The following is a 27,409-nucleotide window of genomic DNA, read 5'->3' as shown; positions in this document are numbered from 1 at the left end:
TGAGAAAACACAGCTTTGTAAAGTCCCCCTGTGTACATCCACTCTTCTGCTCATGCCAAGACTACAAACTAGGTACAGCACTTGGGATGGAATGTGATCAGTTAACTGATCAGCCTAACACTAGGCCCATGAACCAAAAGCTACCTCTGTATATCAAATTCATTTTTCAGCAGGCTTAAGATTATTCCTCCTAGAAATTAGACCTAGCCAGATACTCACTAGCATGTAGCAGTTACTCACTGCCTGCTAACTGAGCAGAGGTACCTTTTTAAAGTAGTGATTCTCTTTGTTAGGGAGAGAGCAACTGGCCCTATCCATCCCCAGTGCAGCATCTCTCAAGTGGCTGTTGCCAGTGTCTGACAAGTTCTTTTTACTGAGCCCTTTGGGGATAGGGAACCATTTTATTTATCTCTATGTAAATCACTTTGGATACTTGTTGAAAAATGGAAAATAACTGTTCATCATTGCATGAGATGCACTTCTGTACTGTTGATTTCCTCAACAGAGATTTTGGCCTTCAAGTCAGATAATAGTCTTATTCCAGCATTATAGTAGATACATGTACAAATCAGTGCATAGTACATACCATTATTCACAAATTATGTTGAACACAGGTACACTTCCTACCTGTACCATGGATCTGAGGGGCCTGTACCCAGATTCTTTTTTCAAAATTCACACAAAAGCCTGCACAAGTGTACAGACATCTGTACAACACTGTCTGAATACAGCTAATGTGTCCTAGTTTACTGGAAATTCTGTACATGGAAGCATGCCCTTGTGCACTGAAGACTGCAAGGAGACCACCACACAATACCAAAATGGAGGAAGAGACAACCACCAGTTACCAAATTTCCCCATTTTATCTCACAGTACTTTCTTTCCCAGATGTCCTTATACCAGGTTATTCAGGGGTTCTGCGAAGACTAACTAATTAAACTTTAAAAGGTTTCAAAGACGTGTAACCCACTTTAAGATCTGACAAAAATATTCAGGTGAGAACTACTTTCAAGAAAGGAAACAAGGCACAGATTTTTTTCCAAAGTAGCTCTCATCCACTGGGATAGGGAGTGGAAGAATGGCAGGAAGGGGTGATGCAAACCACCAATGATCTTAACTAGTTTATCAATTAGTGGCTACCTGTATTCATAGTGTACAGAATTTGTGTTAGTATTAACAGCAAGCACATACCGTTAAGAATACAGCTGAACTTTTTCAAAAAGTTTATTTCTAGAAAGGAATCAAGGCACTTCACTGTGAAAAATCCATATGCTCTAGAATGTTAACTTAGTAGTTGCATAGCCGGATATAGAAAGATGCACAGGAACTTTAGTTCCCGCTAAAAATACACACAGTGGCACATCATTTATGAAGGCCCTGCTTCTTCTGTCCCACCTCCAAACTGCAGCTAAACAGATTGAAGGTAAGCAGAGGTTTATGGAGACTGGACCCCCTGGAAGCAGTCATATTTGCAAGGGCTTTTAGAGCTCCAACACTATATCCTTGCTGGCTCTTTTCTATGCCAGGAGAACAAAGTGCTGCCAATACAGACTTCCTCATTTTGCGCAAGCCAATCAATGTTCCCTGTAATGGATTCCCAGATGTTGACTACAACTCCCAGCATTCCCAGCCAAAGGCCATTGCAACTGAAAATCCTGGGACCTGTGGTCAACACCATCTGGGATTTCCTATTACAGGGGACACTGAAGCCAGTGTTATTCAATTTTACAGAAGTGACAGCTGGTTATACCCATGCAGTGTGAGTCACATTTGCCCAGGAGACGACAGACATATGACTGAGGGGGGCCGGTGGCAGCCCAGGGGAAACTGCCAGTGAGAACGAGCCTTAGGATTGCAATTATGGCGGAATTTAAGATCAACATTTGATGCATCTGGAAGGGTCACTGAATAACCTGATAAGAATCTTTGCATTTAGCAAGGAAAAAAAGAAGCGTGAGCCAGATGAACCACCTTTAGATTTCTCTCAAAGAGGTATTAAAGAGGTAGCTGTTATTCCTGGCAGGAGAAACTCTTTTGATTACCTGTTGTAGCAAACATGCTCCACCTGGTGCCACAGCAGAAGTGATATGGAGAGGCGCTTCCCATCCCCTCATCCCTCCACACCTCTCCTCAACCTAGAGTCCTCACATCCCATCATCTTTCTGCCTTCACTGAGTGATGCAGTTATCCCCCATGTCCTGTGCATATCGGTCCGATACGGCTGTCCGCAAATCCTCAATCTCTTTGCGCAGTTGTTTGGCATCCTCCAGTTTCTTGGCCAGTATGTTGGGCTTCAGCAAGTCACCCTTTTCTTTAACTGAGGATGGAACTGCTGTGAAAAGAACAAAGGCACAAATTAGCCACAGAATCACTTTATAAAGAAATATATTGGGGGACTGGATGTATTCCATTTGAGGCGCGTGCTGGAAGTCTGCTTTTTGTTTAAAAAGAGAAAAAGCAAATTTCTGGCCCTTATTGTTACAAATAATATGAAATCATCTGGGCATTGCCCTTAGATTGCCCCCTGGGGAGGAGAGCTGGTGTTATGATGGCAAGAATGAATTGTCTTTGCTAAAAAGGGTCTGCCTTGGTTTGCATTTGGAAGGGAGACTACATACATGTGAACACAGAGAAAGCCAGCATAGTGTAGTGGTTAGAGTGCTGGACTAGGACCGGGGAGACCCGAGTTCAAATTCCCATTCAGCCATGAGACTAGCTGGGTGACTCTGGGCCAGTCACTTCTCTCTCAGCCTAGCCTACTTCACAGGGTTGTTGTGAGGAGAAACTGAAGTATGTAGTACACTGCTCAGGGCTCCTTGGAGGAAGAGCGGGATATAAAATGTGAATGAATGAACGAATGAATGAACGAACAAAATCCCCTTAAGGGATGGGGCTGTAGCTCAGCAGAAGAGCATCTACTTGCATGCAGACAGCCCCAGGTTCACTTGATGGCATCTCCAGGTAGGGTTGGGAGAGAGAGACTCCTGCCTGAAACCTTGGAGAGCTGCTGCCAGTCAGGGTAGGCAACCTGTTGGCATTCCAGATGTTAAACTACAGCTCCCATCATCCTCAGCCACAACAAACTGTGACTGGGGATGTTGTAGTTCACCATGTTGTAAGGCAGCAGTGATCCCTCTAAGAGGGATTCCCAGACGCTGATGACTACAACTCCCATAATCCCCAAGCAAAAGCCTCTGCAGCTCGGCATTCTGGGAGTTGTAGTCAACAACGTCTGGGAATCCCTCTTAGAGGGAACAGTGTTAGGCAACCTTGGGCATTCAAGCTGTTGTAGCCAAGATTGAGCTAGATCAGAGCTACTCAACAGCTGCCCTCCAAGTGTTTTGGTTGCTCCTAGCAACCCAGACACAGTGGCCAATAGTCAGGGATGATGGGAATTGTAAGCCAACATCAGCAGGAGAGCGAAAGCTGAGTAGCCCTGAGCTAGATAGACCAATGGTCTGACTTGGTATAAAGGCAGCTTCCGATGTTCCAAATGGTTCAAAGAAAACAGACGGGGAAGCATGGGGTGTCAGGCAATCTGTGATGGAACTGCCCAATCCTGTAATATGACAAGCTGCATATATAGTTGATTGGACAACTTGAGCCAGAACAAAAACATCTCAGTTGTCCTCAGTGCAAGACTCCAAGCTCCTCTAAACCCCATAGCTTTCTAGTTACCCAAACTGGAATTGGCAACCAGAAAACCAGGCAAAGATTTACATCTTTCACAAGCCCCAAGAAGAACAGTTCTGAACTGAACGCTCCCATCGGCTGCTGAGAAACAACTCAAATACTACTTACTGTGAATGCCCAGCAGTAACGACAGATTGGGATCCTTTCCTTGAGCCCTTTGAGTCACCACACTGTAGACGGACTGCAACTCCTGCAGACAGCTGGCCAGCTCAGTGTGCAGCTCTCGAATGAAGTGAGCTGTCTCGCTAGGCAGCAGCGGATCTGGCTCAGTCTGCCGGAGGTGCTCCTGGAGGGTCAGGTTCTTCTCAATCAGTTCCTGGTTCTGTGCAGACAGCTAGGTAAAAAAAAGACACACAGATACGTTGGTGAAGGAGACCCAAACTAGGCTCTCCATCACCTTCTAGTGTTTTGTAAATGTTTGGGAACTGGCAGACTGGCCAGAAGGCAGCGTCCTCTTTCTAATGTCCTGCAACACCTTTCAGATCACACATCTGATTTAGTGAGCAGCTGTGACCACAGTGCTCGCAACAATTCTAACCATGCCAACATTAATTTGGGATAGGGAAAGGTTAGACTCTGGGTTTCTGATAAAAGTATTCACTTCTATGAACAAAGAAGTCTCCTAGTATGGCACTCATTTTATCTGTAGAAATTATAAAGCTGGGGGAGTAGCTCTCCATAGTTAAGGCAAGTGCCCCCCTACCCATCTATAGATTTAATTCTCTTAGCCGGCATGTGCGTCCTCCTGGATTTGGTGGCGGAATTCTCGCGAGAGTTCCTCGCATTGGGCGAGAGTTCAGGGCAAAGGAAAAATGGCGGGTGGTGGGACGACCTGGCTTGGCCAGACCATGCCGTCTCAGGTGAGGAGGGGGGAGGAGGCGGCGGGCGGAGGCAGCAAAGCCCGGCCTGCCCGCAGGAGGTGGGAGGCAGCAGCGGGACGGCCATCCCAGGTAAGGGGAATGTGGCGGGGGCAGTGGAAAAGCCCGGCCTGCCGGCGGGAGGCGATGGTGGGACAGCTGTCCCAGGTAAAGGGGAGGCGGGGGTAGTGGCAGCGAAGCCCGGCCTGCCCACAGGAGGCAGCGGCGGAACGGCTGGGACTGCCATCCCAGGTAAGGGGGAGTCAGTGGCAGCGACAAAGCCCAGCCTGCCCGTGGGAGGTGGTGGCGGGATGGCCGTCCCGGCAGTCCCAGGTAAAGGGGAGGCAGTGGCAGCAAACCCCAGCAGCCAGGCCGGCGAGACAAGAAAGCGGCAGAGAAGCAGCAGAGAGAATGCAAAGGGGGTGAGTGGGAAAGAGAGAGTGCAGAGTGGGGCAGGAGGGAGAGGGCGGGGGCATGAGGGAACAGCCAGCCCCAAATAGCACACAGATGCTCTGTGCAGGTAGGCTAGTTCTATCATAAGGCTTGAAAATTCTACTCACATCTGGAGAGTTGGTCCCAGTTAGCTTAGATGACTGCCATGTTTAATCTACAAGCTTCCCTCCCCCCCCGCTTCCTTTAATAATTTAAGTTTGTTTACTACTTTTATTTGTAACTTGACTGCCAAATAACTACACTGATTGCTTTGTAATTTTCTCCATATGTATACTGTTAGATTTCTTCTTAACTCTGTTAATGGAATAAGGGTTGCCGTTTGGGTGGGAGAGGTTATGTTTTGAACAGGCATTGTTATACTTCTCATGTGACTTCTGGAATTTGGAAGTTCAGATGTAAACATGCTTATGTTTTCTCTTTATAGTTGAATAAAATAAAATTCTTATTTTTTTTAAAAAAAAAATTCTACTCAAATCAAGATAATCTGTCCTGGACATAAGAAATTTGGCATGGATTATATACCTTGTGAGGGGTATATAGTCACCAAGTTTCAGATGAAGGGGCTTTGGAAAGGGCTTCCCTATGTGCATGTTGTCGCTGTGAAGTGCCTGTAAGACAGATATGGCTTAGAGCAGCGGTTCCAACCTCGAGTCCCCAGATTTTCTTGGACTACAACTCCCATCATCCCCAGCAACAATGTCCAAAGGTGATTGTTGCTGGGGACGATGGGAGCTGTTGTCCAAGAACATCTGGGGACCTAAAAGTGAGAACCCTTGGCCTAGAGTGACTGGATTACTCAGAGATCTTGATGTCAAAAATGGAACTGGAACTAGTCTACAACCTACACTTCACATGTTACACGAGGGAAGCTGCTGCTTACTACGGGAAGGGATCGATGCAAGTAGCCTCTGCTGCTGTGGTTAACAACTTCTGTGCTTTAAAAAATGAAAGTGTAAATGGAAAAATACAGTGAAAGCCAACAACCACAGACAAATTCTTCATATAAAACCTCACCACCAAATGTAACTTTAAGAGGAACCAAACACCACTTAGGAAGTCAGGAATTCATCACCAAGCAGCCAAAGCAAACCACCACCATATTAATATTCACACTGTATCAATGTTTCATAAACTGACCAAGTAAGATGGAGATGAATTTTTACTCAGAGCTAGTCAATGCTTTGTCATTCTAATACTATTAACAACAGAAATAATGCTCCTGCACATATGTTTTGTGTTTCTCAGGAACGTCCTTTCAGACAATGTATGGCCTGCTACAAGAGCAGTCTTGTCCCTAAGCACACACCAAGTTACTACTGCAGACCTACAGCTGACATCTGGGCAAGTGGTGGATTCTGCAGTGTTTGAGGCAGGGATGGGATTCCCAGCATCAGTTGGGAATAACTGCTAACTGGGCAAAGAGGCACCTTTTAATGTGGTGATTCTCTTTATTTAGCAGGGGGAGAGTAACTGGCCCTATCCACCCCCAGCGCAGTACTTCCAGTGACTGTTGCTGGTGTCTATCTTATGTTTCGTTTTAGAATGTGAGTCCTCTGGGGACAGGGATCCATCTTATTTATTTGTTATTTCTCTGTGTAAACTGCCCTGAGCCATTTTGGGAAGGGCAGTATAGAAATCAAATTAATAATAATAATAATAATAATAATAATAATAATAATAATAATAATAATAAAAAAAAAAATAATAAGTTGCCCTCTCTGTGCATCTAGAATGACCCAGGGTCATTCTCTGCCTTATGTTAAACTAAAAGAGATGGCCAGTTAGCAGCAGCTGGTTATCGGCAACATTCTCAGTGCGTCCAAGTGCAGTAGAAACTACTGCCATCTGCTGAGGCACGATGAAGACTTAACAAAAACAAAAGAACATCCACACCCCCTATACCACCACAGATCAGCAGGCAGATAAATTAGGTGGGGAAAGGCTTCACAAAGCTAGTGTTGCGCTTTCCGCTTTCCACTTAAATATTTTCCCCTCAGTGTCTCTGAAGTCTGTCTTTATTCACATACAGAAAAAATATTATGATTCTGTGGTTAATTTTAAAGCATTCAAGAATAGACAGGTCTAACATAACAGAAAAACAATTTATTAATAGGACAATCACATGGAGTACTTGCGTCTAGTAATCTTAGGATAGCATCTCTCCCCAACAAGAGAATAGGGATGTTGACCTATGCCTTGTAAAGTCTGTCTTATATTTCAGGGATTCCAATTTGCTTTTCATTTACAAGGCCAACCTTTTAAAGCTTGCCTTATGTACAGAGACTGAATCTCTGCCAACAGCTGGAGTTTGAGCTGAGTTTCATTCCAGTCAAAGAATCAAAGCTACTCTGAACGAAAGGACCAGTCCAAAAGGCATGGTGTAGATGATGGTGCTCATTATGAACAAGCCACAGCAGAGTAGTAGCTACTCAGTTGCATCACCAGGATTCAAATGGCACTCCCACCCAACTTCCTTTTGAAACAGTATGGTTTCTGTTCTCACAGTGAAAATCACACAGCTGATTTACCAGAGAGTGACACCAACCCACAGCCAAGTATCCTAAAGCGATCACGTGACTTGGCCCTAACACACACAGTTAGTATATGGGTGTGATGAAGCAGTTACAATTTGTTAAGGAGGAAAGGATTCAAATAAGGTTATACGTTTAAAGTTCCAAATACACATGCTCATGAAGGCAATAGGACATTTTCCACAGTAAAGCAACTAAGGATGGTTAATCTGTAAATTCTGATCATTAGAGAGCAGAGGACCAACTACCTCTTTCACAGCTGTGCGTAGCTGTTGCAAAGCGTTCTCCTGCCTCAATGCTTCAGCTTTCAAAGCCTGCCCTGTGCCCTCCTCCTGAGCAATCTGATCCTTCAGATCCTGGAACATAACCGACATACAAATCCAGTTTATCTTACGAGTGAAGGCAAACACAGAAGACACATATTCAATCGTTCAACAAGAACTTCTCACCTTTATTTGTGAAGACAACTGATCTGTTTTCTTCTTCTGACTCTCAACAATCTGAAAACAAATACATTTAAAATGAAATGAAATGATGCAATTAGCTCATCCAAGGGTACTCTTGGCTCCAGCTTGACCATATTATTGCCTGCATTACAGTGAGAGCACCCCACAAGTGTGCATGATCCAGGCTTGGAGCAACTGCATTCCTGTGGATCACTCACTCACACCACTCACCCCAAATCCCAGTGCATTTTGTGCACTCCTCGGTAAAGAGCCTTTGCTCTGGGACCCAACTGGTCACAGTAATGCAGCATTAGTCTAGGAGCATACTGTGAGGCAGTGCTAGATTGTTGAACATCTACATGTGTGCAATAAAGAGACTTAAATGGAATCCCTGGAGTAAAAAGTGGCAAAGGACTAACACCGGCCTGCTCAACTCCCCCCCCCCAGCTGTTTTTGGACTACAACTCCCATAATCCTCAGCCACAGTGGCCAATAGCTAGGGATAATGGGAGTTGTAGGCCAACATCTGCAGGTGGCCCGAAGCTGAGCAGCCCTGAACTAACAGATGCTCAGATCAGCCTGCAGCAACAGTCCCCTTGAAGTCTCTGGTTTCCCGTGCATAGTAGAGAGTTACCTTCTTGAGGAGATCACGTTCTTTTTGCAGAGAATCTCTCTCTTCTTTCTCTCTCTCCATCTCTTGGGCATATCCTTCTACTACTGCGGTCTTCCTACACTGCATCTTCTCTTGTAAGCTAGAAAAGAAGATGCAACCAGCACTTCTTAACCTTCTTGTTAAGAACCACCTTAACAAGCTGATCCTTTGAAGGCTGGCTTTCATGATAACTATTCCAGATCTACAACCACCCCATAGTTCCATATGGCCTGATGAGAAATCATACTCTACTCCCAAATGCACAAGCTGCTAATCAGAAAAGGCCACCCTTTCCTCACACTCTTCAGCTCAGATTGTGTCTCATGGAAGCAACAAGACTACATTTCTCTAAAAATAAGACACAAAGTTCTGGTAAGAACTAATCTGCCTATTTTCCTTTTACCATAATCTTACTTAATAATTACCATCTTCACAAGTTTATTTTATTTATTTATTAGATTGATATACCGCCCTTCCAAAAATAGCTCAGGACGGTTCACAACATGATAAAACCAATTAACACAAATTAACAATTAAAATCAAACTATTAAAACACAGTAAAACCAACAAAACAGCTAAAAGCCCTAACACAGTATAAAATTAAAACTACACATTTAAAAAGCTGAAAAAGCTTGGGTGAAGAGGTGAGTCTTCAGATGTTTTTTTAAAAGTCAGGGATGGGGAGGATTGCATCTCAGCAGGGAACGCATTCCACAATCTCGGGGCAGCAATCGAGAAGGCCCGTCTCCGTGCGGCCACTAGACAAGCTGGCGGTAACTGGAGACAGACCTCCTCAAGTGACCTCAGTGGACGGTAGGGCACATAACGAAGAAGGCGTTCTCTTAAATACCCAGGGCCTAAGCTGTTTAGGGCTTTATAAGTTATAACTAGCACTTTGTATTCTGCCCGGAAACCAACTGGCAACCAGTGTAGCTCCCGCAGCAAGGGAGTGATGTGGTCTCTCTGAGATGACCCGGAGACCAACCTGGCTGCCGCATTCTGAACCGACTGAAGTTTCCGGACTACGTACAAAGGCAGCCCCACGTAGAACGCATTACAGAAGTCCAGTCTGGAGGTTACCAACAAATGTACCACTGTTTTGAGGTCATTGATCTCGAGAAATGGACACAGCTGATGTATTAGCCGAAGTTGATAGAAAGCACCCCTGGACACCGCCTCAACCTGAGAAACCAGGGAGAGGTGTGAATCCAGAAGTACTCCCAGACTGCGGACCTGTTCCTTTTGGGGAAGTGTGACCCCATCTAGAACAGGTAGATCAAAACAGTCTCTGGAGTTCCGACCCCGCACTATAAGTACCTCCGTCTTATCTGGATTCAGCTTCAGTTTATTCTCCCTCATCCAGCCTATTACTACCTCCAGGCAGGCATTCAGGGAAGATATGCCATCTCCTGAAGAAGTTGACATGGAGAAATAGATCTGGGTGTCATCAGCATACTGATAACATCCCGCTCCAAATCCCCTGATCTCTCCCAGCGGTTTCATGTAGCTGTTGAAAAGCATTGGAGAAGTACGGAGCCTTGAGGGACACCATACTTAAGCTCAGACTTTCCTTAAGGAAAGTAGGCTAAAAAAGCCCAACGTTGCCTGCTGGCTCTTCCTTACTCCTTGTTAATATAGGAAGAGTTTTGGCCCAAGCAGCAAGCTAGTTCATTTAACTCATTCAGTTCTTAACTTGCTGCTGTCTTCCAAAATGAAGGAATAACATCACACTGTGTGTAGTTCTGAAACATTATAAACTGTGCTTGTGTCAGTGAAATAGTATAATGAGCAGCATGTGTGTTGTGAGGGGAGACACCTGAGGAGAGAAGCCGTCTGGCAGGAGAGTTGCCTCATGGGAGGCTGTGGAGAGAGGGAACGTGGGCTGGGGGTTAGGATGGAGGACGAAGCGGAGTACGGGGTGGCTGGAGGTGGCACTGGCAAGAATGAGTTGGGATTTAGGACTCTGCTTAGAGAGATAAGCAATGTATTTGGGAGAGCTTTATCCCCCCAGTCGAGAGGCTATGGGAAGTGTATGTACAGGTGCGATCAATCGAAACATTTGGCTCTAAGCTTGCATTGTTGATTTGACTAGCTCTAAAAGCAGCTTTTAACCATGGCCAAAAACGTAAATTATGGCTTCCAATCTAGAAGTGAGAGCTAATGAAAATTCTAGGCTGCTCTGGAACCTGCATGCTGAAGGTTCCAAGTTCCCTCCTTGGCATCTCCAAAATACAGCTGAGATTCCTGCCTACAACCTTGGAAAAGCCGCTGCCAGTCTGTGTAGTCAATACGGAACAAAATGGACCAATGGTCTGCCTCGATAGAAGGCAGCTTCCTGTGTTCCTAGCTTAAGACCCAGAGGTGCTCATTTGACATACAATTTGAGGCTGTTCTTCAGACTGTCAGCCCAACTGGATAAGATGGTGGCAGATCTATTTAAAGCTGGATCTTTCCCCATGTGTGTAGAAAATGGGATGTGGTGATGTCTGCTTTAGTAGCAGAGATACTATCTTCCACTCACATCCATGGCTTTCCATCCCTGAAGAGACACCCCTGCCTCCCGGTTCTCTTCTGGCTGCTGAGACTTTATTATGCTCATTGACCAGTGCATATATACACAAACACAAATAATATACCAATCCTCTTGGGTGCTGAAACTAAAGAGAGCCTGCTTGGGATAAAAGTTGGGAAATGAGTGGGGAATCTACACTTCTCATCTGCATGCCTCTTCTAATATTAGACCTCCACCTGTCAGCTCTTTACACGTGACAGGAAGTCAGGGCCAGGTTTACTACATAGACCTGCCACAATTTCATCTGGTTTTGATGTAGCGCTCATGGTTGAACTTTCAAGCTGGGTACCACCCTTTTCACTCCACTTCCCTGCCCTTCATTCCAGGGAAGGTTACCTGTGCACAGTGGAAAGCAGTTCCATCTCTTTGCGTTTCTGTATTTCTAGCTGCATCTCCTTCTCTCTACAACCTGCACGAATGTCTCCCAGCTCTCTCTGAAGAGCTGTCACTGTTTCCTGCAATGCGGCAGTTGCTTGTTGAGATTCTTTTAACTAGGAAAGAGACAAAGCTTCAGAAACAAAATATTTTTTTCTGTTTGCGTACATCATTTATTTATTATTTATATTTATTTAGCACATTTTTATACCGCCCTAACCCAAGGTCTCAGGGATGTGCAAGCCAGCTTGGAATCAAACCAGGGGCGGGGGGGGGGGGGCGCACTGGTCCAAGGGAGTGTCGAGCCAAGCCCCCACCTCACGAGTCAGCTCAGGAGGCATACTTGTAAAGGGAATCCTTGCTGCATACAAGGAAAGGATTGTGTGCAGGGGGAAGGGGGGAGGGAAAGGTTCTTTACCTTCTTTTAGTGTTGCAAAATAAAGCTGCTGCGTGGTAGGATAAAGCAGCGACCTTCCCCCGCCCCCCAAATGACGGCATCGCTGTGTATGTGGACACAGAGGCCCGAAATGGCCACCTGCAGCTGTCATTCGGGAGGATAGCGAGAGGGTGGAAGGAGCACCCAGCCACCTCTTCCACCCCCAGGCTGTCATTTGCGAGGCCAGAAGGTGCCCCCCGCTGCCTCTGCCGCCATCCCTCCACACAGCAGCTTGATCTTGCAAAGCTAGAAGAAGCTGAAGGACAGTGTGAGAACGTCTTCCTTGCCTCCTGCCTCCGCTGCAGCCCTTTACTAGTAAAGGAGAACTTCCCCCTTTACAAGTATAGACCAGGCAAAGCCCAAGCTGCCTGGGGTGCTGTGAATCCAGTATGGATTCAAGCCAAACCTGGCAATCTGGTTCCGTGCACATCCCTAGTCTGCCTTACCTTTTGTAAGAATTCTAGCAATATAAAGTCCCTACATAAATGCTTTCCTGGCAGAACGGACTGCCCTTTCTGTTCAGCCATGCAATCCAGAGTTTTATACAGAGACCTTCTGAGCTGCTCTTCAAATCCAGCTGTATCCAGAAGATGCCATTCTACCTGCTGATTTTGCTTCCGGTGATACTCCAGCGTTGGGAGGTCGGCAACATAGCGTTCCAGGGTCTCAATTCTCTGCTGTTTCTCATGGTTCTGCTCAGATTCTTTTTGGCATTTCTTTTTCAGATGCTCAATGTGTTTGTCTCTCGCCTTTACCTGCACAAACAAATAGCATTTGGACTCTTATCCAAGAGTCATATTTTCATGCAGAGGTTCTGCTGCCTGAAGCTGGGTGGCAAGCTTTATTCTCTCCTCTAAACAGCAAATGAATGAAACTTCCAGAGTATACTTCAGGTGCAGAACTCCAAGACAGAAGAGAGTAGACTGTTGCACAAAGCAGGTTAATTCCATTCCAGATTGCACAAAAGCAGCAGTTTCACTTCAAGGCACAAGTACAAACACCACTCCCCTTGAGATAAGCTGACAGAGTAGAGATTTGGCTTTATATTGAACTGTGAATGGAGTTTCAATGCTCAGAGAAACCTGGTGAAAAGTTCTGGTGCAATAATTTTGGGGAAATCTTGACGCTCTCAGCAACAACCCACTCCCTGCCTCCTCCAATTCTCTTTTCTGAATCTTCCAGAGAAACTACTTTTGTTTCCACAGCAATGCTGCAGGACACAGAAGTGAGCATGTGTTGAGTACTCTGAGGCCCCAGGTATGGATACTAAAAGAGCCAAGCCTTAGAGCAAATGTTTCCTATGGTCCTTCAGAATAAAAATCATGAGTGCAAACCAATCCCTTCTCACCCCCCAATGCATGCTGGGTAGGGTTCCATACACTAAGCATTGCTCACACCTCTGCGAGGGGAAGAAGATGGAATGTGAATAAATCTGAGACTTGTTCTAACTAGCTGCAGCATTTATATGCCGACTATTTCCTGCTATATAAGTAGTTGAACAGGAACTGTAGCATATTTCTATACCACTTTTCAACAGAAGTTCTCAAAACCATTTAGATTAAAAATAAAGCTAGCTCCCTGCTCCAAAAGAGCTTACAGTTTAAAAAGAAACATAAGGTAGATACTAGCAGCAGCCACCAGAGGGATGCTGTGCTGGAGGTGAATAGGAAAAGTTGCTCTTTCCCCTGCTAAATGTAAGAGCCACCACTTTTAAAAGGCACCTCTTTGTGAAGTTAGTAGAGGTAAAGCAGTTGTGAAGACAGCCTACCCTTTCTTCTTGTTTCTTCAGCTCCACTGTATGTTTCTGTACAATCTCCTTGTGGGTCTCCTGGATCTGTTTGAAACCCACTTCTGAAGCAGCCAGCTTCTTCTCCAGTTCAATCTTCTCCTTACTGAGCGACTCTGTTTTTTCCGTGTACTGAGCACGCAAGAATATGTTCTCTCTCTGCAACTCCTGCAAAAAACACACACACACACAAAAAACAAGAAACCTAATGCAGATCACAACAGCTCCCAAGCATCTCTCAGAACTCACACAAAGGTCTCACCCCGCACTGAACTCTGAAATGGAGTAACTGAATGGGACTGCTACAAACCATATGGAACAATGGTGTGGCTAGGGCTACAAAGGTAGGTATCACAGGAGACCCTGAAATGGCTTATCGATAGGATACACCCTCTTCCAGACACTCCTGCTTCAGAAAAGCAACACAGCTGGTGTCTTCATGCCACACAAAACACATGCTTACATTTACCTGAATTCTGAGCAAATAGAGATCTCCATAATGGGCAGGGTGGCCAAAGAGGGCACTGTGGACCTGCAGCTCACTCTCTCGGACTTTCTGCTCCAGCTGGGAAATGTGCCGTCTCTGCCTTCACAAACAGAGTAACCAAAACCACACATTAACACTTACACAAGATCAGACAGATCTGGACCTTAGAAGAAAACATGATCCAAGTCAGAACAGAAAATTCACCGCTCTGTTTAACTATAGTAATAATGCCTGCTCATAACCTAAAGAAGGGGACAGGTGGGTTACAAGGAGGGGGCTGGGTAAATCGAGAAAAAGGATATTCTTCTCTCCTTTTAACCAATAAGATCAAGAAACAGGAACTCCTCCCTCAGCTACAAACCAGGCCAAACACTCACGTCTCGATGCAACTAGAAAAGACCAGAGCAGACCAATGTAAGCATTTTGGGGCCTACATCACTAGTCAGAGAGAAACACTGCCTGACACAGATAGAGTTAAGCATAACTGACTGATGTCCAGCGTTCTCTGTATTCCCAGATGTTGTTGATTACTACTCCCAACATCCCAGATGCAATGGCTTTTGGCTGGACACTATTAATTTCAATGGACTTAGTCACGGCTAACTTTTCCCCTCATACAGCCCAATATTTTTTCTAGAATGAGAGAGTTTGGGGATTATTCGTTCCTGCAGAAACCCAAGATGTATCTGTGGTTCCGTTTCCTACCTGTCAATGAGGATTTCTTTCTCCCTGAGCATGTTTTCATTTGCATTCACAATACCGACCCACTGGGCTGGATCAAGAGCATGTAATGGAGCACTGTTCACCAAGGGATGGTAGCAAGTGGCTTTATTCTGTAGCTGAAATCATGAGGATCAGACAGGGAAAAGGCATGAGGTTCAGCTCTGAGAGGCAATTGCAACATCACTGAAACTATTTTGTACACCAGGTGCCAACAACACTGAAGGTTCAACATACACAGCTATTTCAGACTCACATCACAACACTGTGGAAAAAATAGCTCTCTATACAACTGACTAGAGGGTACAGATTAATTTTAGACCACTGTGTGTCACAGGAAAATATCTGCTTAAAGTCACTGAACGACTGTAGATTTTATGGCAAGGTGCCTGAGAAACAAAGCAAAAAGGCAAAATGATTCACACTCATTTTGCCAACTCAGTTACTTGTGAGCAATTTACACACACACAAGGAAGGATAGGAAACTACTGATACACAGTAGCAATACTGGCAAAACAGGACATGAAAATCCACTTTGGAAGAACCCCCAAACTCCTTACAAACTAGATATGATAAATACAGGAATTCTCCCTGTCCATTTCCCCTTGCTGCTCTTGATGTCTGGTAATTTTTTTCCTGAAACCCTACAAGTGTCATCTTTCTCTTTCCTCAGATCTCTCTTTAAATACCAGCACCAATTGCTCTCAATTCCCCACTCATTAAGCACTAGCCAAAGAGATACATTACATTGTATGGTTAATTAAAAATGGAATAGCATAGTTGTTCACACATGCAAGGTAAGAAAAATTATAAAAGTACTCTGGGAACACAGAAATGTGACTAACAGCTGAATGCTTTATCCTAGTGCAGAGATAGGCAAGCTTAGCTCTCCAGCTGTTGAACTACAACTGTGTTCCTGTTCTAGGTTACTGACCTGCTGCCTACGCATGTACACATTAACAAGCTAAATACAGATTGGTTTTCTACCTGCATCTGCTCCAGTTGTAGCTGCACCTGCTCCAGGTGCTGCTTCCAGGCACTGTTCTCATACAGATGTTGTGCACAAGCTTCCTGCCTCCACATCTGGGACTGAGCAGCTGTTGGGTGGGCATACGTACTAGCAGGATTAAGCCCCAAGGATAGCAGCTTTTCACAGACCCTACTGGCCTCCGTTGTTGGTTTAGTATCCAGCATTTCGCGTGGTTCCTTTTCTAAGGCAGTAGCTGTGGTGTCTGAATTGCACAACTGGAGATGGGACCAGGGACCAGCAGACTGCCTATCTAGAAAAGCGGATTGGTTAAAAGTGACTTCAGCAGCAAGCCTGTAAGGTTTATGGCTACGGTCCATGCTTGTCTGACCAGGAGTAAGGAACGAGGACTGATCACAACCATTTTCAATTGAAGTTTGGTACTGATGAAGATAGTTCCTGGGGAACGCCTGGGAATGCCTCAGGATATCAGGGTCAGGGTTTGTCGCCAGCCCTCCCATGTCACCTGAAGAGCTCGGCAGCGAGGAAGTCTGGACAACCCGAGGTGTGCTCGATTCGCCAACTGTGCAGGGAGGTCTGTCCAGCATAGAAGGCATGACATGAGCGGTGGGGATGGCCTCTTGTGTTCTGATGGGCTGAAATGAGGAATTATCACTCGAACTGCAGAATGCTAGAAAATATAAGCAACCTTGGAATTAGAACCACAAGATGGTGCCCATGGCTCTTCTGCACACTCAGCAACTAGAAAATCTATACGGCCTAACCCACAGCTTACCAAAAAAGGAAAGGCCCATGTTTCTATAAATGATATTTATCTTACCTGGCATACAAAATATCCACATCTGATCACAATAAAAGGTTTTATTTTATCAAGTGAAAGCTTTCAATGGTAGTATAACATTTTAGCTGCTCATAAACAAATCTTGAAGCCAACTTACGCAGGAGCCAGAAGCTGAGCTCTTGATGACATTTCCAGGCCACAGAACCGCAACTCTCATTTGTTGCCAGGTAAGTCAGGCGACGTTAGCTACTACCCTAGTGAAGCAGAAGGCTGGAACTTCTCCTAGGAAACTGCAGCAATTGTTGCCCCTTTGGCACTAGCTCCCCCACCTCACTACCACCAGCAGCAAAATATGCTCTGTTCTCTTCAACAGCTGTATAGAATAAGGCAGGATTGAAAACTGAAAATCCTGACGCAGAAATACCAGATCTGACTAGATGGAAGTGTGAAGTTATTCTTAGTAACGCTCAGGTTTCAATACAGGAAAACAACAGCTCAACTAAGCAGCAAAGCAACTTGTTTTCGAACAATGTTCCTTCCATTCCAGACTCTTCAATATTATTCAATATCAATTTTAGCAAAAACAAAGAAGTTTAAAGTCTGCCATTGTGGGATATGCTGCTTTTCTGTTTCAGGACAAAGATCTTATCCTGCCAAATGTCTGTAATATCCAAATGCTGATACGAAGCAGAATGCAGGCCCCAATTTTATCATCACAGGAAAAAGGAAGTTTAAACACATCTGCCCAGAACTACAGCTTGATTAAATAAAGGGCCACATTTCAAAGACACAAGGGGAAAGTACAAGATGTAATTGTGGATTAAATCATATAAAGTCAAAAGGTTATATCTAGGGTGTAGCTATATGTTAGTAACAGAGTGCATCTCTATATGCATGGGGTCCTATACTCGATGCCCAACATTTCTCATTTATTCTTTGTTATTATTTATTTGAAACATTTGTGTCCTTCCCTTTCCATACTAAAAGTCTTAACAGGACTCAGTAGTAGTAGTTGTTTATTTACAATCTTAGATCAAACATCAATAGACACAGAATATACACAGTAATTGGTTACTGTCAAAGGTTCCTGATTTTATGTACTTGATAACATTTTAGATTTTGTTTCAGTTTTTGTTTTCTCTTTTTACTGTGTATATTCTGTGTCTATTGATGTTTGATCTAAGATCGTAAATAAACAACAGGACTCAGAAAATAAAGAACTTGATGGACAGACTTGATGAAATGCCAATATCAATTCTTGGCTTTTCAATGGGTGCATCCACAGCAAAATAGATGTATGTACAATTGTCCCATATGATGGTATACATGGTTCCATCCTACACTAGTGTACACACATGCAAGGACAGTATTTGAAGAGGCCCTCAGTTGAGAGAAGTTAGATAGTATGCATATGTTCCGTGCCCTTTACAGGAATCCTCTCATGGATGATTTCTACAGCCAGAAAGCCCCAGAAGCAATTGACTCAGCAACCAGCTTCCAACTTACAGACTCATAACGTAAGAACAGGCCTGCTGGATCAGGCCCAAGGCCTATCTAGTCCAGCATCCTGTTTCCCACAAAGGTCCACGGGATGCCTCTGAGAAGGCAAGAGATGAGAGCACACCCTCTCTCCTGCTGTTGCTCCCCTGCAACTGATATTCAAAGACATCTTGCCTCCGAGGCTGGAGGTGACCTGCAGCAACCAAACTAGTAGCTGTCCTTCATGAATTTGTCTAAATCCCTTTTAAAACCATCCAAGCTAATGGCCATCACCACACCCCGTGGCAGATAATTCCATAGATTAAGTGTTGTGTGGAAAAGTACTCCATTTGCCAGTCCTAAATTCCTTGGTCATCAGTTTCATGGGATGATCCCTGGGTTCTAGTGTTGTGTGAGAGAGAAAAAAATGTCTCTTGTCCACTCTCTCTACTCCATGCACAATTTTATACACCTCTATCATGTCTCCCCGCAGTCACCTCTTTTCCAAACTAAAAAGCCCCAGATGCTGTAGCCTTGTCTCATAAGGAAGGTGCTCCAGGCCCCTGATCATCTTGCTTGCCCTCTACCACACTTTAAAGCAAAAACTAATTTCTGATCAAAAAAACTTCAAGAACCCTGTGTAACAGGAAGAATTAGTTTGACTCACTAACTGGATAAGAACCTAAAGTTTCAGAACAAAGGAGATATAGGAGATTACTTATTTGGAAAGTAGAGACACAGGTGGACTATGGATATCTATGTGGGGGGCAGAGATACAGAAGAGACTGTAACCTGGAATATAAAAGAGAAAAGAAATCTTAGCAGAGCTTACCATCTGTACTGCTTGATGAAGAAGTCCCAATTAGTGTGTCTCCGTAGGCAGTCATACTTGAGAGATTATGACCAAAGTATCTGGAATTTCAGATGGATTTGAGATTTTCAGGACTGTCTCTAGGGAGTTACTAATCAGGCCTGTGTTAAGGTTTAAAAGAAGAAGTTACATGGTTAGATTTATGTTGTCAGACCACAAAAATTCCCAAATCAAGGATCAGGGCAATAATGCAGTCTTCCCCTCATCCAGGGTTATGAGATCAGGGGCAGGACCAGACTCCCTCCACTTTAGTGTCAGTTCTCCCCTGCCTAAGCCAACACTAATCTAAACCAAGAAATCACTAATCTCCCTTTCCCTCTGAGGCCCTTCCTGCCTCCCCAAAATGCATCCCTGCTTCCTATAATCTCCCATCCAGGTTACTGACCAGGATCACTCCAGCAGCTTGGCTATTATTAGGTGCTCCGGGACCATTCACTGCATTCTTTATTTGCATTTGAGACAAGTTTATTTGAACTGCACATGTTAAACACACCTTTGCAAATGAATTTCAGGGAAGGCAAGAAAGGGGAAAGCCTGGTCAGGAAGTTCTTGATCGCAACTGCTGAAGAGACACCAACAGCCTGAACAACAATGCTTTTTAAGTATTCTGTATTGTGTTTGTTTCTTTTTTATAAAACACTTCCACTCACTTGTTCAAGGGAGAAAGGCAGTGTGTGTGTGTGTGATACACACAAAAAAATTTCCAATCTTATACCTCTTTATTTGGCAACAAGCCTCAGGACATTTAATGGTACTTTCTCCCAAGTGTATGTACAGCTTACTGTCTTCATGTCTAGCAAGACCAAGACAAAATCATCCACAGCCATGTTAGTCTGTTCACATGCAAAGGGAGCTATGGGACACCTTCTAAACTGATTTATTATGGCATAAACTAAGGTTGCATGGACCAGAGGCATAGAGGCATGAAGTGTTATCAGTTGACAGATTTTACATACAGTTTGTAGGATGGTGGATTGTGGTGTTTTGTGTTTGTGCCTACATCTAATGGGCTTGTTGACAAATTTCTCGCTTATCCATGTAGATATGTAGCCTATGAGAAGAGAAGCTATCCTGACCAGGAGGCCAACACCATCAGCTCCCAAAGAGACCACCAATGGCTTGAGAGAACTGTTGGGACAGCCTTCCCAGAGGCAACCTTAAGTTCACTATTTCCTGAGGGAAGGCAGAAGAGAAAGAAACTCAGCCAAACAACTTTTGAAAAGATCAACTACCTAGGTGTGGGGCTGCTTCTTTATAACTTAGTTTCAGTAGGGATTGTTTCACATTATGTTGTACACCTGTACAATAGTTGCTATGTACATGCATATAACCATTCATGTTAATATTCAGCACATGCACACCAACACACCAAAAAATCTTTAGCGACACATCTGTTCACCTAGGCTTTTAATTAAACACCATTTTAATAGTTTTAACATTGTTTTAAAATTTTAAGTTGTTGTAACATTTTAACTTTTTGCTGTCACTTATATTAACCAATGTTTTAATTTCTCTGTTATTTGTTTTAACTAATGTTTTAACTTTCCTGTTGTCATTTTTATTATAAACTGCCCAGAGACACAAGTTTTGGGCAGTATAAAAATATGTTAAATAAATAAATAAGCACACACTATACATTTGAGGAGAGCAGGTCTTCTGGTAGCTAGCATGAAATGTCCCCTTTGCTAAGCAGGGTCCACTCTGGTTTGCATTTGAATGGGGGACTACATGTGTGCAATGTAAGATATTCCCCTTAGGGGATTGGCTGCTCCGGGAAGAACATCTGCATTCTTGTAGTCAGAAGGTTCCAAGTTCCCTCAGCATCTGCAAAATAGGGCTGAGAGAGACTCGTGCCTGCAGCCTTGGAGAAACCGCTGCCAGTCTGTGTCGGCAATAGTGAGCTAGATGGACCAATGGTCTGACCCCTTATACAGCAGCGGAGCGTCCAATATCCAGGGCCACTTTGAAAACAGAGACATGGACAACCATTCACACAAAAACATGTACATGTGTACTGACACCTCTCTGCAAGTAGAATATAACGTGAATAGCCTCAGCACTACATTGTAAGCTGCCTTGAACATCTGGGCAGATATATGCACTTATATGTAAACAAAGAAATCTCTAAGACTTCATGGAACTCAAAGAGGACTCCTGTGTGCACTGCACACATGTGTACTAGAGGCACATGCACACAACTTACACCACAAATAGGATATAAAAAGAGAGAGAGAGAGAGTGTATATAATATACACACACACATGCATATAGAAGGTTCATACACATTTGTTTGGGAGGGTGTGCGTTTAAGTAATACACACATACACGTAGGCATGTATGTAGGCATACACAGCGTGGTGCAGTGGTTAGAGTGCTGGACTAGGGCCGAGGAGACCCGAGTTCAAATCCCCATTCAGCCATGAGACTAGCTGGGTGACTCTGGGCCGGTCACTTCTCTCTCAGCCTAACCTACTTCACAGGGATGTTGTGAAGAGAAACTTAAGTATGTAGTACGCCACTCTGGGGCCCTTGGAGGAAGAGTGAGATATAAATGTAAAATAAAATAATAAAATAAAAAATGTACACCTGCGCACGCACACACACAGTCCATATACAGACTCACAAGATTCTCCATTGTTTTTAATTCCACATTCAACGCCCTAAGTGATACAGGGGGCTGAAGGCGGAGCGGCAGGGGCCGAAGCAAAGGCTTTCAAGCCGAAGCAAAGACGGGGAACGAGCGACCCACCCCGGAGTCCCCAACGAGAGCGGGGAAATGAGAGGAAGTCCAGGGCGGGGAGAGACGAGGGTCAGGATGGAACCTCTATCGCACAGAGGAGAGGAGCGAGCCGTCTCACCTTACCTCTGGGAGCCCAGGGCTAGGCGTGGTGGTGCTGCTGATGCTGGGGTGGAGCGCCGCGCACGACTCCACTCCGCCGACAGAGGGTTAAATCTCCTCGGACTCCGCCCACCCCCGCGCACGCGGCGACCGTTACAGATGGGCGGGAGGGGGAGACGCCTCAGGCACCGCCCCCCGCCCATGACGCGCGCGGAACGTCGTTAAAGACTCGCGCTCTGCCGGGGCGCCAGGCTGGAGACCACGCCCCCTCTTGCGCGCCGCCGTAAGACTGTGTGAGTTTTGCTTTCCCTGCTTTGGGGCAGTCTTGTTGTCTCACTAACTAGCCTTACACACCGAATCTGCTCCCATAGTTATTTGAAGTTGCTTCACTCACTGCCACCTCCTCCTGCTGGACTGAACTTCTCTTGCTCTGGCCTCTCACTGGCGGATCCCAACCCCACCTCACTACTGTGCAGTGGGCAAGTGATAAACTGGTTGTACACCACCGTTTGTCATTTCTACTTCTCATATAATCCATTATCTTAGTACCTTCACTAGCAGGTGACTGAGTGAGGTTCAGCAGACTGTACCCATGAAAAAACCTTACAGTGCCACAGATTTCACAGGCTACTTGAAAATCATATTTTTCCCAAGGGTGCTTTTTCTTTCATGGATACAGTTTATGGAGAGGATTGCAGCCTCCATTTTAGCCCCTATATGGAGGCTTGCACAAGAGTAGATCACTGCAGCACCCAGCACAGGAACAAAGGGTTTGACACATAAAAGGAAACAATTTTCCTAAGACTGCTGAGTGGAGTTGAGTAAAGTTGCAGAATGGGGAATAGGGAAAATTAAAGTGGGAACAAATTCAAGCTGGGGAAGACACTGTCCCACTGAAGAGTAGAGAATGTCTTCAGAGAAGCTGTGAAAAACATCTTGGAAAATGCCTTGGAATTTTCAAAATGAATACTTATGAATAAAGGTGTAGATGGAGAGTGATCATCCAGCAGACCTTTTTGAGAAAAGATGGAACAATGCATATAAATGCAAGATGCAGGATTGGGGTATAGGTATGTCACACTACAAGGAATTTGTTAATTAAAAGAAAAAGTAGCAGTTGTATAATCTTTGCTTGACACAGATCTCACAGCTACTTGAAAATCACAGTCGTGCTCTTGAGAAAGCAGCACTCATGAGAAAATCTTACTGTGGCACAGATCTCACAGGCTACTTGAAAATAATGATTTTCTCATGGGTGCTTTTTCTTTCATGGATGAGGTTCAGCATGGACAGGATTCCATTTTAGCCCCTAGCGCCCTATGCAAAGGCTTGCACAAGAGTTGAGCAAGCACTGCAGCAAACAGGACAGAAATGCAACCCACAAAGGGGGTGTCCTCATTGATAAGAGCATGATTTTTTTTAGTAACCTACAAGGATTCTTGGACACATTTTTTGCAGTGGACAAAAATGTTGCAGACAGAAACAGGTTTTTCTGCAGCTGGGAATATATGGCTTTAATAAGGAACAGAGTTGGCCATCTGGTGGGTCACTGTGTGAAACAAGATGCTGGACTAGATGGGCCTTGGGCCTGATTCAGCAGGGCTGTTCTTATGTTCTTAAGAGTTGTAGAAATGGATGAGAAAAAGAAACCAGAATGGACAAAATTAATATGATTTCCTTTGAGGAACTTTAGAACAGCAGCACAGTTTCGGGAGCAATGACTTGAATAGTCAAAACTCATTGAAAGATTAACAGCGAGCTTATCTGCATAGTGCAGTGTTGGATTAGGACAGGAAAACCAGAGTTCAAATCTCCATTCAACCAAGAAGCTCACTGGGTGACTTTGGGCCAGTCATGTATCTCTTAGCCTAACCTACCTCACAGGATTGTCATGAGGATAAAAAATAACCATGTACTCCATGAGCTCCTCGGAGGACGAACAGGATATAAATGTAAATAATAAATAAATGTTAACAGGACAGACCAACTTGTTTTCCAGCTCTTTGTGTAGGCTTGTGCATCTTTGGAGAGGTCTGACAGAAGCTTCAATTGGCAAGTTTATAAAGTGAAGTGAGCCTAAAATCATTGCAGACAAAAAAAGTTCCTAAATCAGAACACTACAGAATGCACTACAGAATCCCAGGTCAGTCTGTGTAGGCAAAACTGAGCTGAGCTCATAGGCAGTCACTTGCAAAATTGTGAACTATGAAAGCATCATTGCTGTGTCTGCCTTAAGTACCCACTGAGACTTTGTTTTCAGGACAAGCAGAAGGTCTCAGGCCAGTCTGTGTTGTTGGCAGTACTGAGAAGCTGAGCTAGATGGAGCAACGGTCTGACTTGGTAGAAGGCAGCTAACAGTGTTTCTTGATATGTGCACAGCTTGGCCACTGAAACAGAACCCATCTGATTTAGGAAGTAGAGCGGGAATTGTGTGCAACTGCAATTCAAGGCACTGGTAAGAAAGCATTGCAAAGAGGAGGAGCTTGGATTTCATGAAGGCAAGAATTTCTCACAGCTGTATGTTCAGGGTAAGGGCACTGGCTACATTTGGAGAGACCAAGCATGCTTTATTCCTGCCAGTTCTCCATGTATTTCAGAGCATTTCAAATTTCCTTTAATAAACACCATTACATTCCTTCCCTCAATGCATTTTGGGTTCAAAATAAGCCAAGCAACACAACATTTGGGATCCTCTCCCCGCCCCCGGTTTTGAAGAAAAAATCCCAGAGGAGTTGCGGGCAGAAAACAGGAAGCAGCTTTATTTTATGATATTGAGCATGCTCAGTAGCACAAAAAAAACAAAACAAGGAAGGAGAATTCACCATGTCCACAAGGCCATTTCACGCTACAGCTAAGGACTCGCGCGCTCCCTTGGCGCCCCGCCTCCTTTCCTCGAGACGGGGGGAATGGAAGAAACCTCTAAGCCCGACTCGGTTGCCACGCCTCTTTCGCAAATTTGTCGCAGCCTCCGAACGTTATTGGCTGGAAAGGACCCAGTATATTACCTTCGCCTGCGGCAACCTCTCGTAAAAGGAAAGAGGGCGGAAGGTTGACAGACTGGCTTTTTTAAAGCCAAAAACCCACAAATCTGGCTCTTTCCAAGCCAGCCTGGCTTCAGGAAATTACGCTGGCTTTTTGGCCTTTTGGCTGATTCCTGGCTTCCCCCGCCCCATTTCAGCTCATTTGGCTGCAGGAAATTGCGCTGGCTTTGGGGCTGTATTCTGGCTTTGGCGGAAATAACTAGGGCTAGTGTTGGTATCTTTCGCTTTTTTAAAAAGGATTTTTTCTTTCCCTGTAAACTTTTAGTATTTTCTTCCTAGCCGTTACGTAGTCGGGATTTAAAAATAAATCAGTCAGGTTCTCCATCAATTAATAATAATAATAATGATAAAGATAAATAGGTATGTATGTATGGGAGTTGTAATGTAGGTATGTATGTAGTAGTGTGAGTAGGAAGATCAAGTTGAGAAGCAACTTCGGTTTGTCAGGAGGCTCGGGATCCTGGAAAGATATACTCAGTCGCTGTATCTACTTATATGCATACAGAAAGATGACTGACAACAGAGAGTTAGAGGAAACCAAATATAAGTTGAACCTGAGCCTACGTATAGTTTTTATACCTACGTGTTTTGGCCTACTCCTTCAGCAACAGATCGGTAAAAAAACCAACAACATACAGCTCATAAGGTGGCAGTTAAGAATGCTGTGTTAGCAGAATTCCAGGACAGGTAGCAGATAGGAAAAGAATGCTGGACAGAAGTTAAATATGGGTTTTGTGTGTTATCCTCCAAATTCACTCTATGAGGTGTGAAGGTCTTGAGTCTATATAGCCAAAAAAATTCTCATTTGTTCTTGTGATGTGAATCTTGCTCAATAAAAAAAATAGATATGAGAATAGGTTTCAGGCATGACAAATCCACCATCTTAACAAAGAAGTTGGAACAGGCTGTGTGGCCAGCCATTTCAATTTAGGCAACCATAATCTCACTTGAATGGAAAATATTTCCTGTTAATGTTTAAAATATGTTTACATGTATCCAGTGCCACCTAATGGCACAGTGGGGAAATGCTTGACTACCAGAAATTTACTTGAAGGCACACTTTACCTTTACATATCCAGTGGCCCATTGACTCATTGAAGTAGGTCTGTACTTTCAGAATTACCTCCAGGCACAGTGGTGTGCAGCTTAGGGAGAGAGCATGAACAGTGGAGGGGCTTTGCTGGATGACCTTATGTGACCAAGACAAGCCACAGCCCACTTGGGTATTAATCAGGGAGAAAAGATAGAACCCAGAACACATACTTCAGCTTCAAACAACTTTTATAAAAACCAAGTAATAACGCTCCTGCCAACATGTCCCTATTTTCCCAATCACCTGAATGGAATAGAAACAAACATCTAAAATTTCCCTGTATCAGGAATTCTCAAACTTGGGTCGCCAGATGTTGATGGACTGCAACTCCCCTCAATGGATTTTGCAACTCCCCTCAATGCATCATCCCCAGCCACAATGGCTGGGGACTCAAGTCTGAGAACCCCTGTCTAGGGCATACAGGAAAGGAGAGGAAAAAACCCATTGTATAGGAGAGCCTGTCCTATACAATCGTTTTCTCACTCCTTTCCAATATGCCAAAAAATACATCCTATTGATGTGTTTTAGAAAACCAAAGTAACTCCATTTTACTTAGAAAACCTCAGTTTGACTTAAAGTAACCCCAGCTCAGCTCAGAGCCATCACGGCTTCTCATGATCAACGTCATTATCTCTCTCCACTAAATTGTATCTATGAAACTTGGTTCTCACAAGATTCTCATTGTTCTTTTGCTGACAGTTAATAAAACAGGATGTAACCAAATAAGGAGTGATCACCAGATGAACAATGAATCATTCGCATGTGTACTAGATACTTAGTCCACCATTTTGTTGCCACGTATACTATGTCTAGGGTATCAGCATCATTCAGATTGTTTGTATAAATGTAAGATGCACCTATAACCAATTTGTAATCAGTTTGATAGCGTAAAGCCCTCTGATTACCTGTTGCAACTGCAGTGCAATAAATGCCTCAATATATTCCCACTGAGTCTGTTTGATTGGCTAAAAGGCGGACCCAGGGACGAACCGAATTCACATCACTATTAGTTGCTGAAGTGTTGCCTGGATGGCCCAACAAGCTGACGACCCCATGCCAATCAACACTGCAGGCTGCTGGATCTCCTGCTCCTCACTGCCATTCTGTCTCATGAAGTCAAAATGTTCTCACCCTTTGTCTCCAGCCTGCCCGCTCCTTACCTCTGCTGCCAAGACACCGCTGCCTCCACTTGCCAACATCTCATTGCCACTATTTCTCCTTTGACGCCATTTTTCCTCCTCCCCTCTTCAACTGCCACTCCCCAACATTCTCATCCCGCTTAGCAACCATTGCCAGGCGCACCCTCCGT

General features: G+C 44.4%; 1 protein-coding gene across 5 annotated transcripts; it reads right to left on the bottom strand.

The window, feature by feature from the left end:
• Positions 1–1,206: 1,206 nt before the first annotated feature.
• Positions 1,207–27,397, bottom strand: CEP85 (centrosomal protein 85). Of its 5 annotated transcripts, none has more exons than XM_053268319.1 (13): positions 27,261–27,397; positions 19,089–19,228; positions 15,996–16,666; positions 14,994–15,127; positions 14,271–14,388; positions 13,784–13,969; positions 12,618–12,770; positions 11,541–11,695; positions 8,615–8,732; positions 7,984–8,034; positions 7,783–7,890; positions 3,802–4,027; positions 1,207–2,332 (listed from the first exon to the last, which is right to left on the bottom strand). In XM_053268319.1, exons 2-13 carry the CDS (start codon positions 19,141–19,143, stop codon positions 2,169–2,171), a joined length of 2,139 nt encoding a protein of 712 aa, XP_053124294.1. In that variant the 5' UTR covers positions 19,144–19,228; positions 27,261–27,397; the 3' UTR covers positions 1,207–2,168. The 5 variants fall into 5 exon arrangements, with proteins under 5 accessions (XP_053124294.1, XP_053124293.1, XP_053124296.1 ...); XM_053268318.1 differs by lacking the exon at positions 27,261–27,397 and adding an exon at positions 21,991–22,147; XM_053268321.1 differs by lacking the exon at positions 27,261–27,397 and adding an exon at positions 21,991–22,147 and having other exon boundaries at positions 1,207–2,329.
• Between the last annotated feature and the right edge of the window lie 12 nt (positions 27,398–27,409).

This window comes from Hemicordylus capensis, chromosome 7, assembly GCF_027244095.1.
Source record: "Hemicordylus capensis ecotype Gifberg chromosome 7, rHemCap1.1.pri, whole genome shotgun sequence".
Taxonomy (NCBI): domain Eukaryota; kingdom Metazoa; phylum Chordata; class Lepidosauria; order Squamata; family Cordylidae; genus Hemicordylus; species Hemicordylus capensis.
Note: the sequence above shows the minus strand (reverse complement) of the source record. Positions and strands in the feature narration are given on the sequence as shown.

What these genes read in the sequence shown, in the direction of transcription:
- CEP85 (XM_053268319.1), bottom strand. Translation starts at nt 19,143, where the DNA reads ATGACTGCCTACGGAGACACACTAATTGGGACTTCTTCATCAAGCAGT. An exon ending in AACGTGATCTCCTCAAGAAG is followed by an intron (nt 8,035 to 8,614) that starts GTAACTCTCTAC and finishes ATTTGTTTTCAG; the next exon opens with ATTGTTGAGAGTCAGAAGAA. An exon ending in GTTACTGCTGGGCATTCACA is followed by an intron (nt 2,333 to 3,801) that starts GTAAGTAGTATT and finishes TTCTTTTCACAG; the next exon opens with CAGTTCCATCCTCAGTTAAA.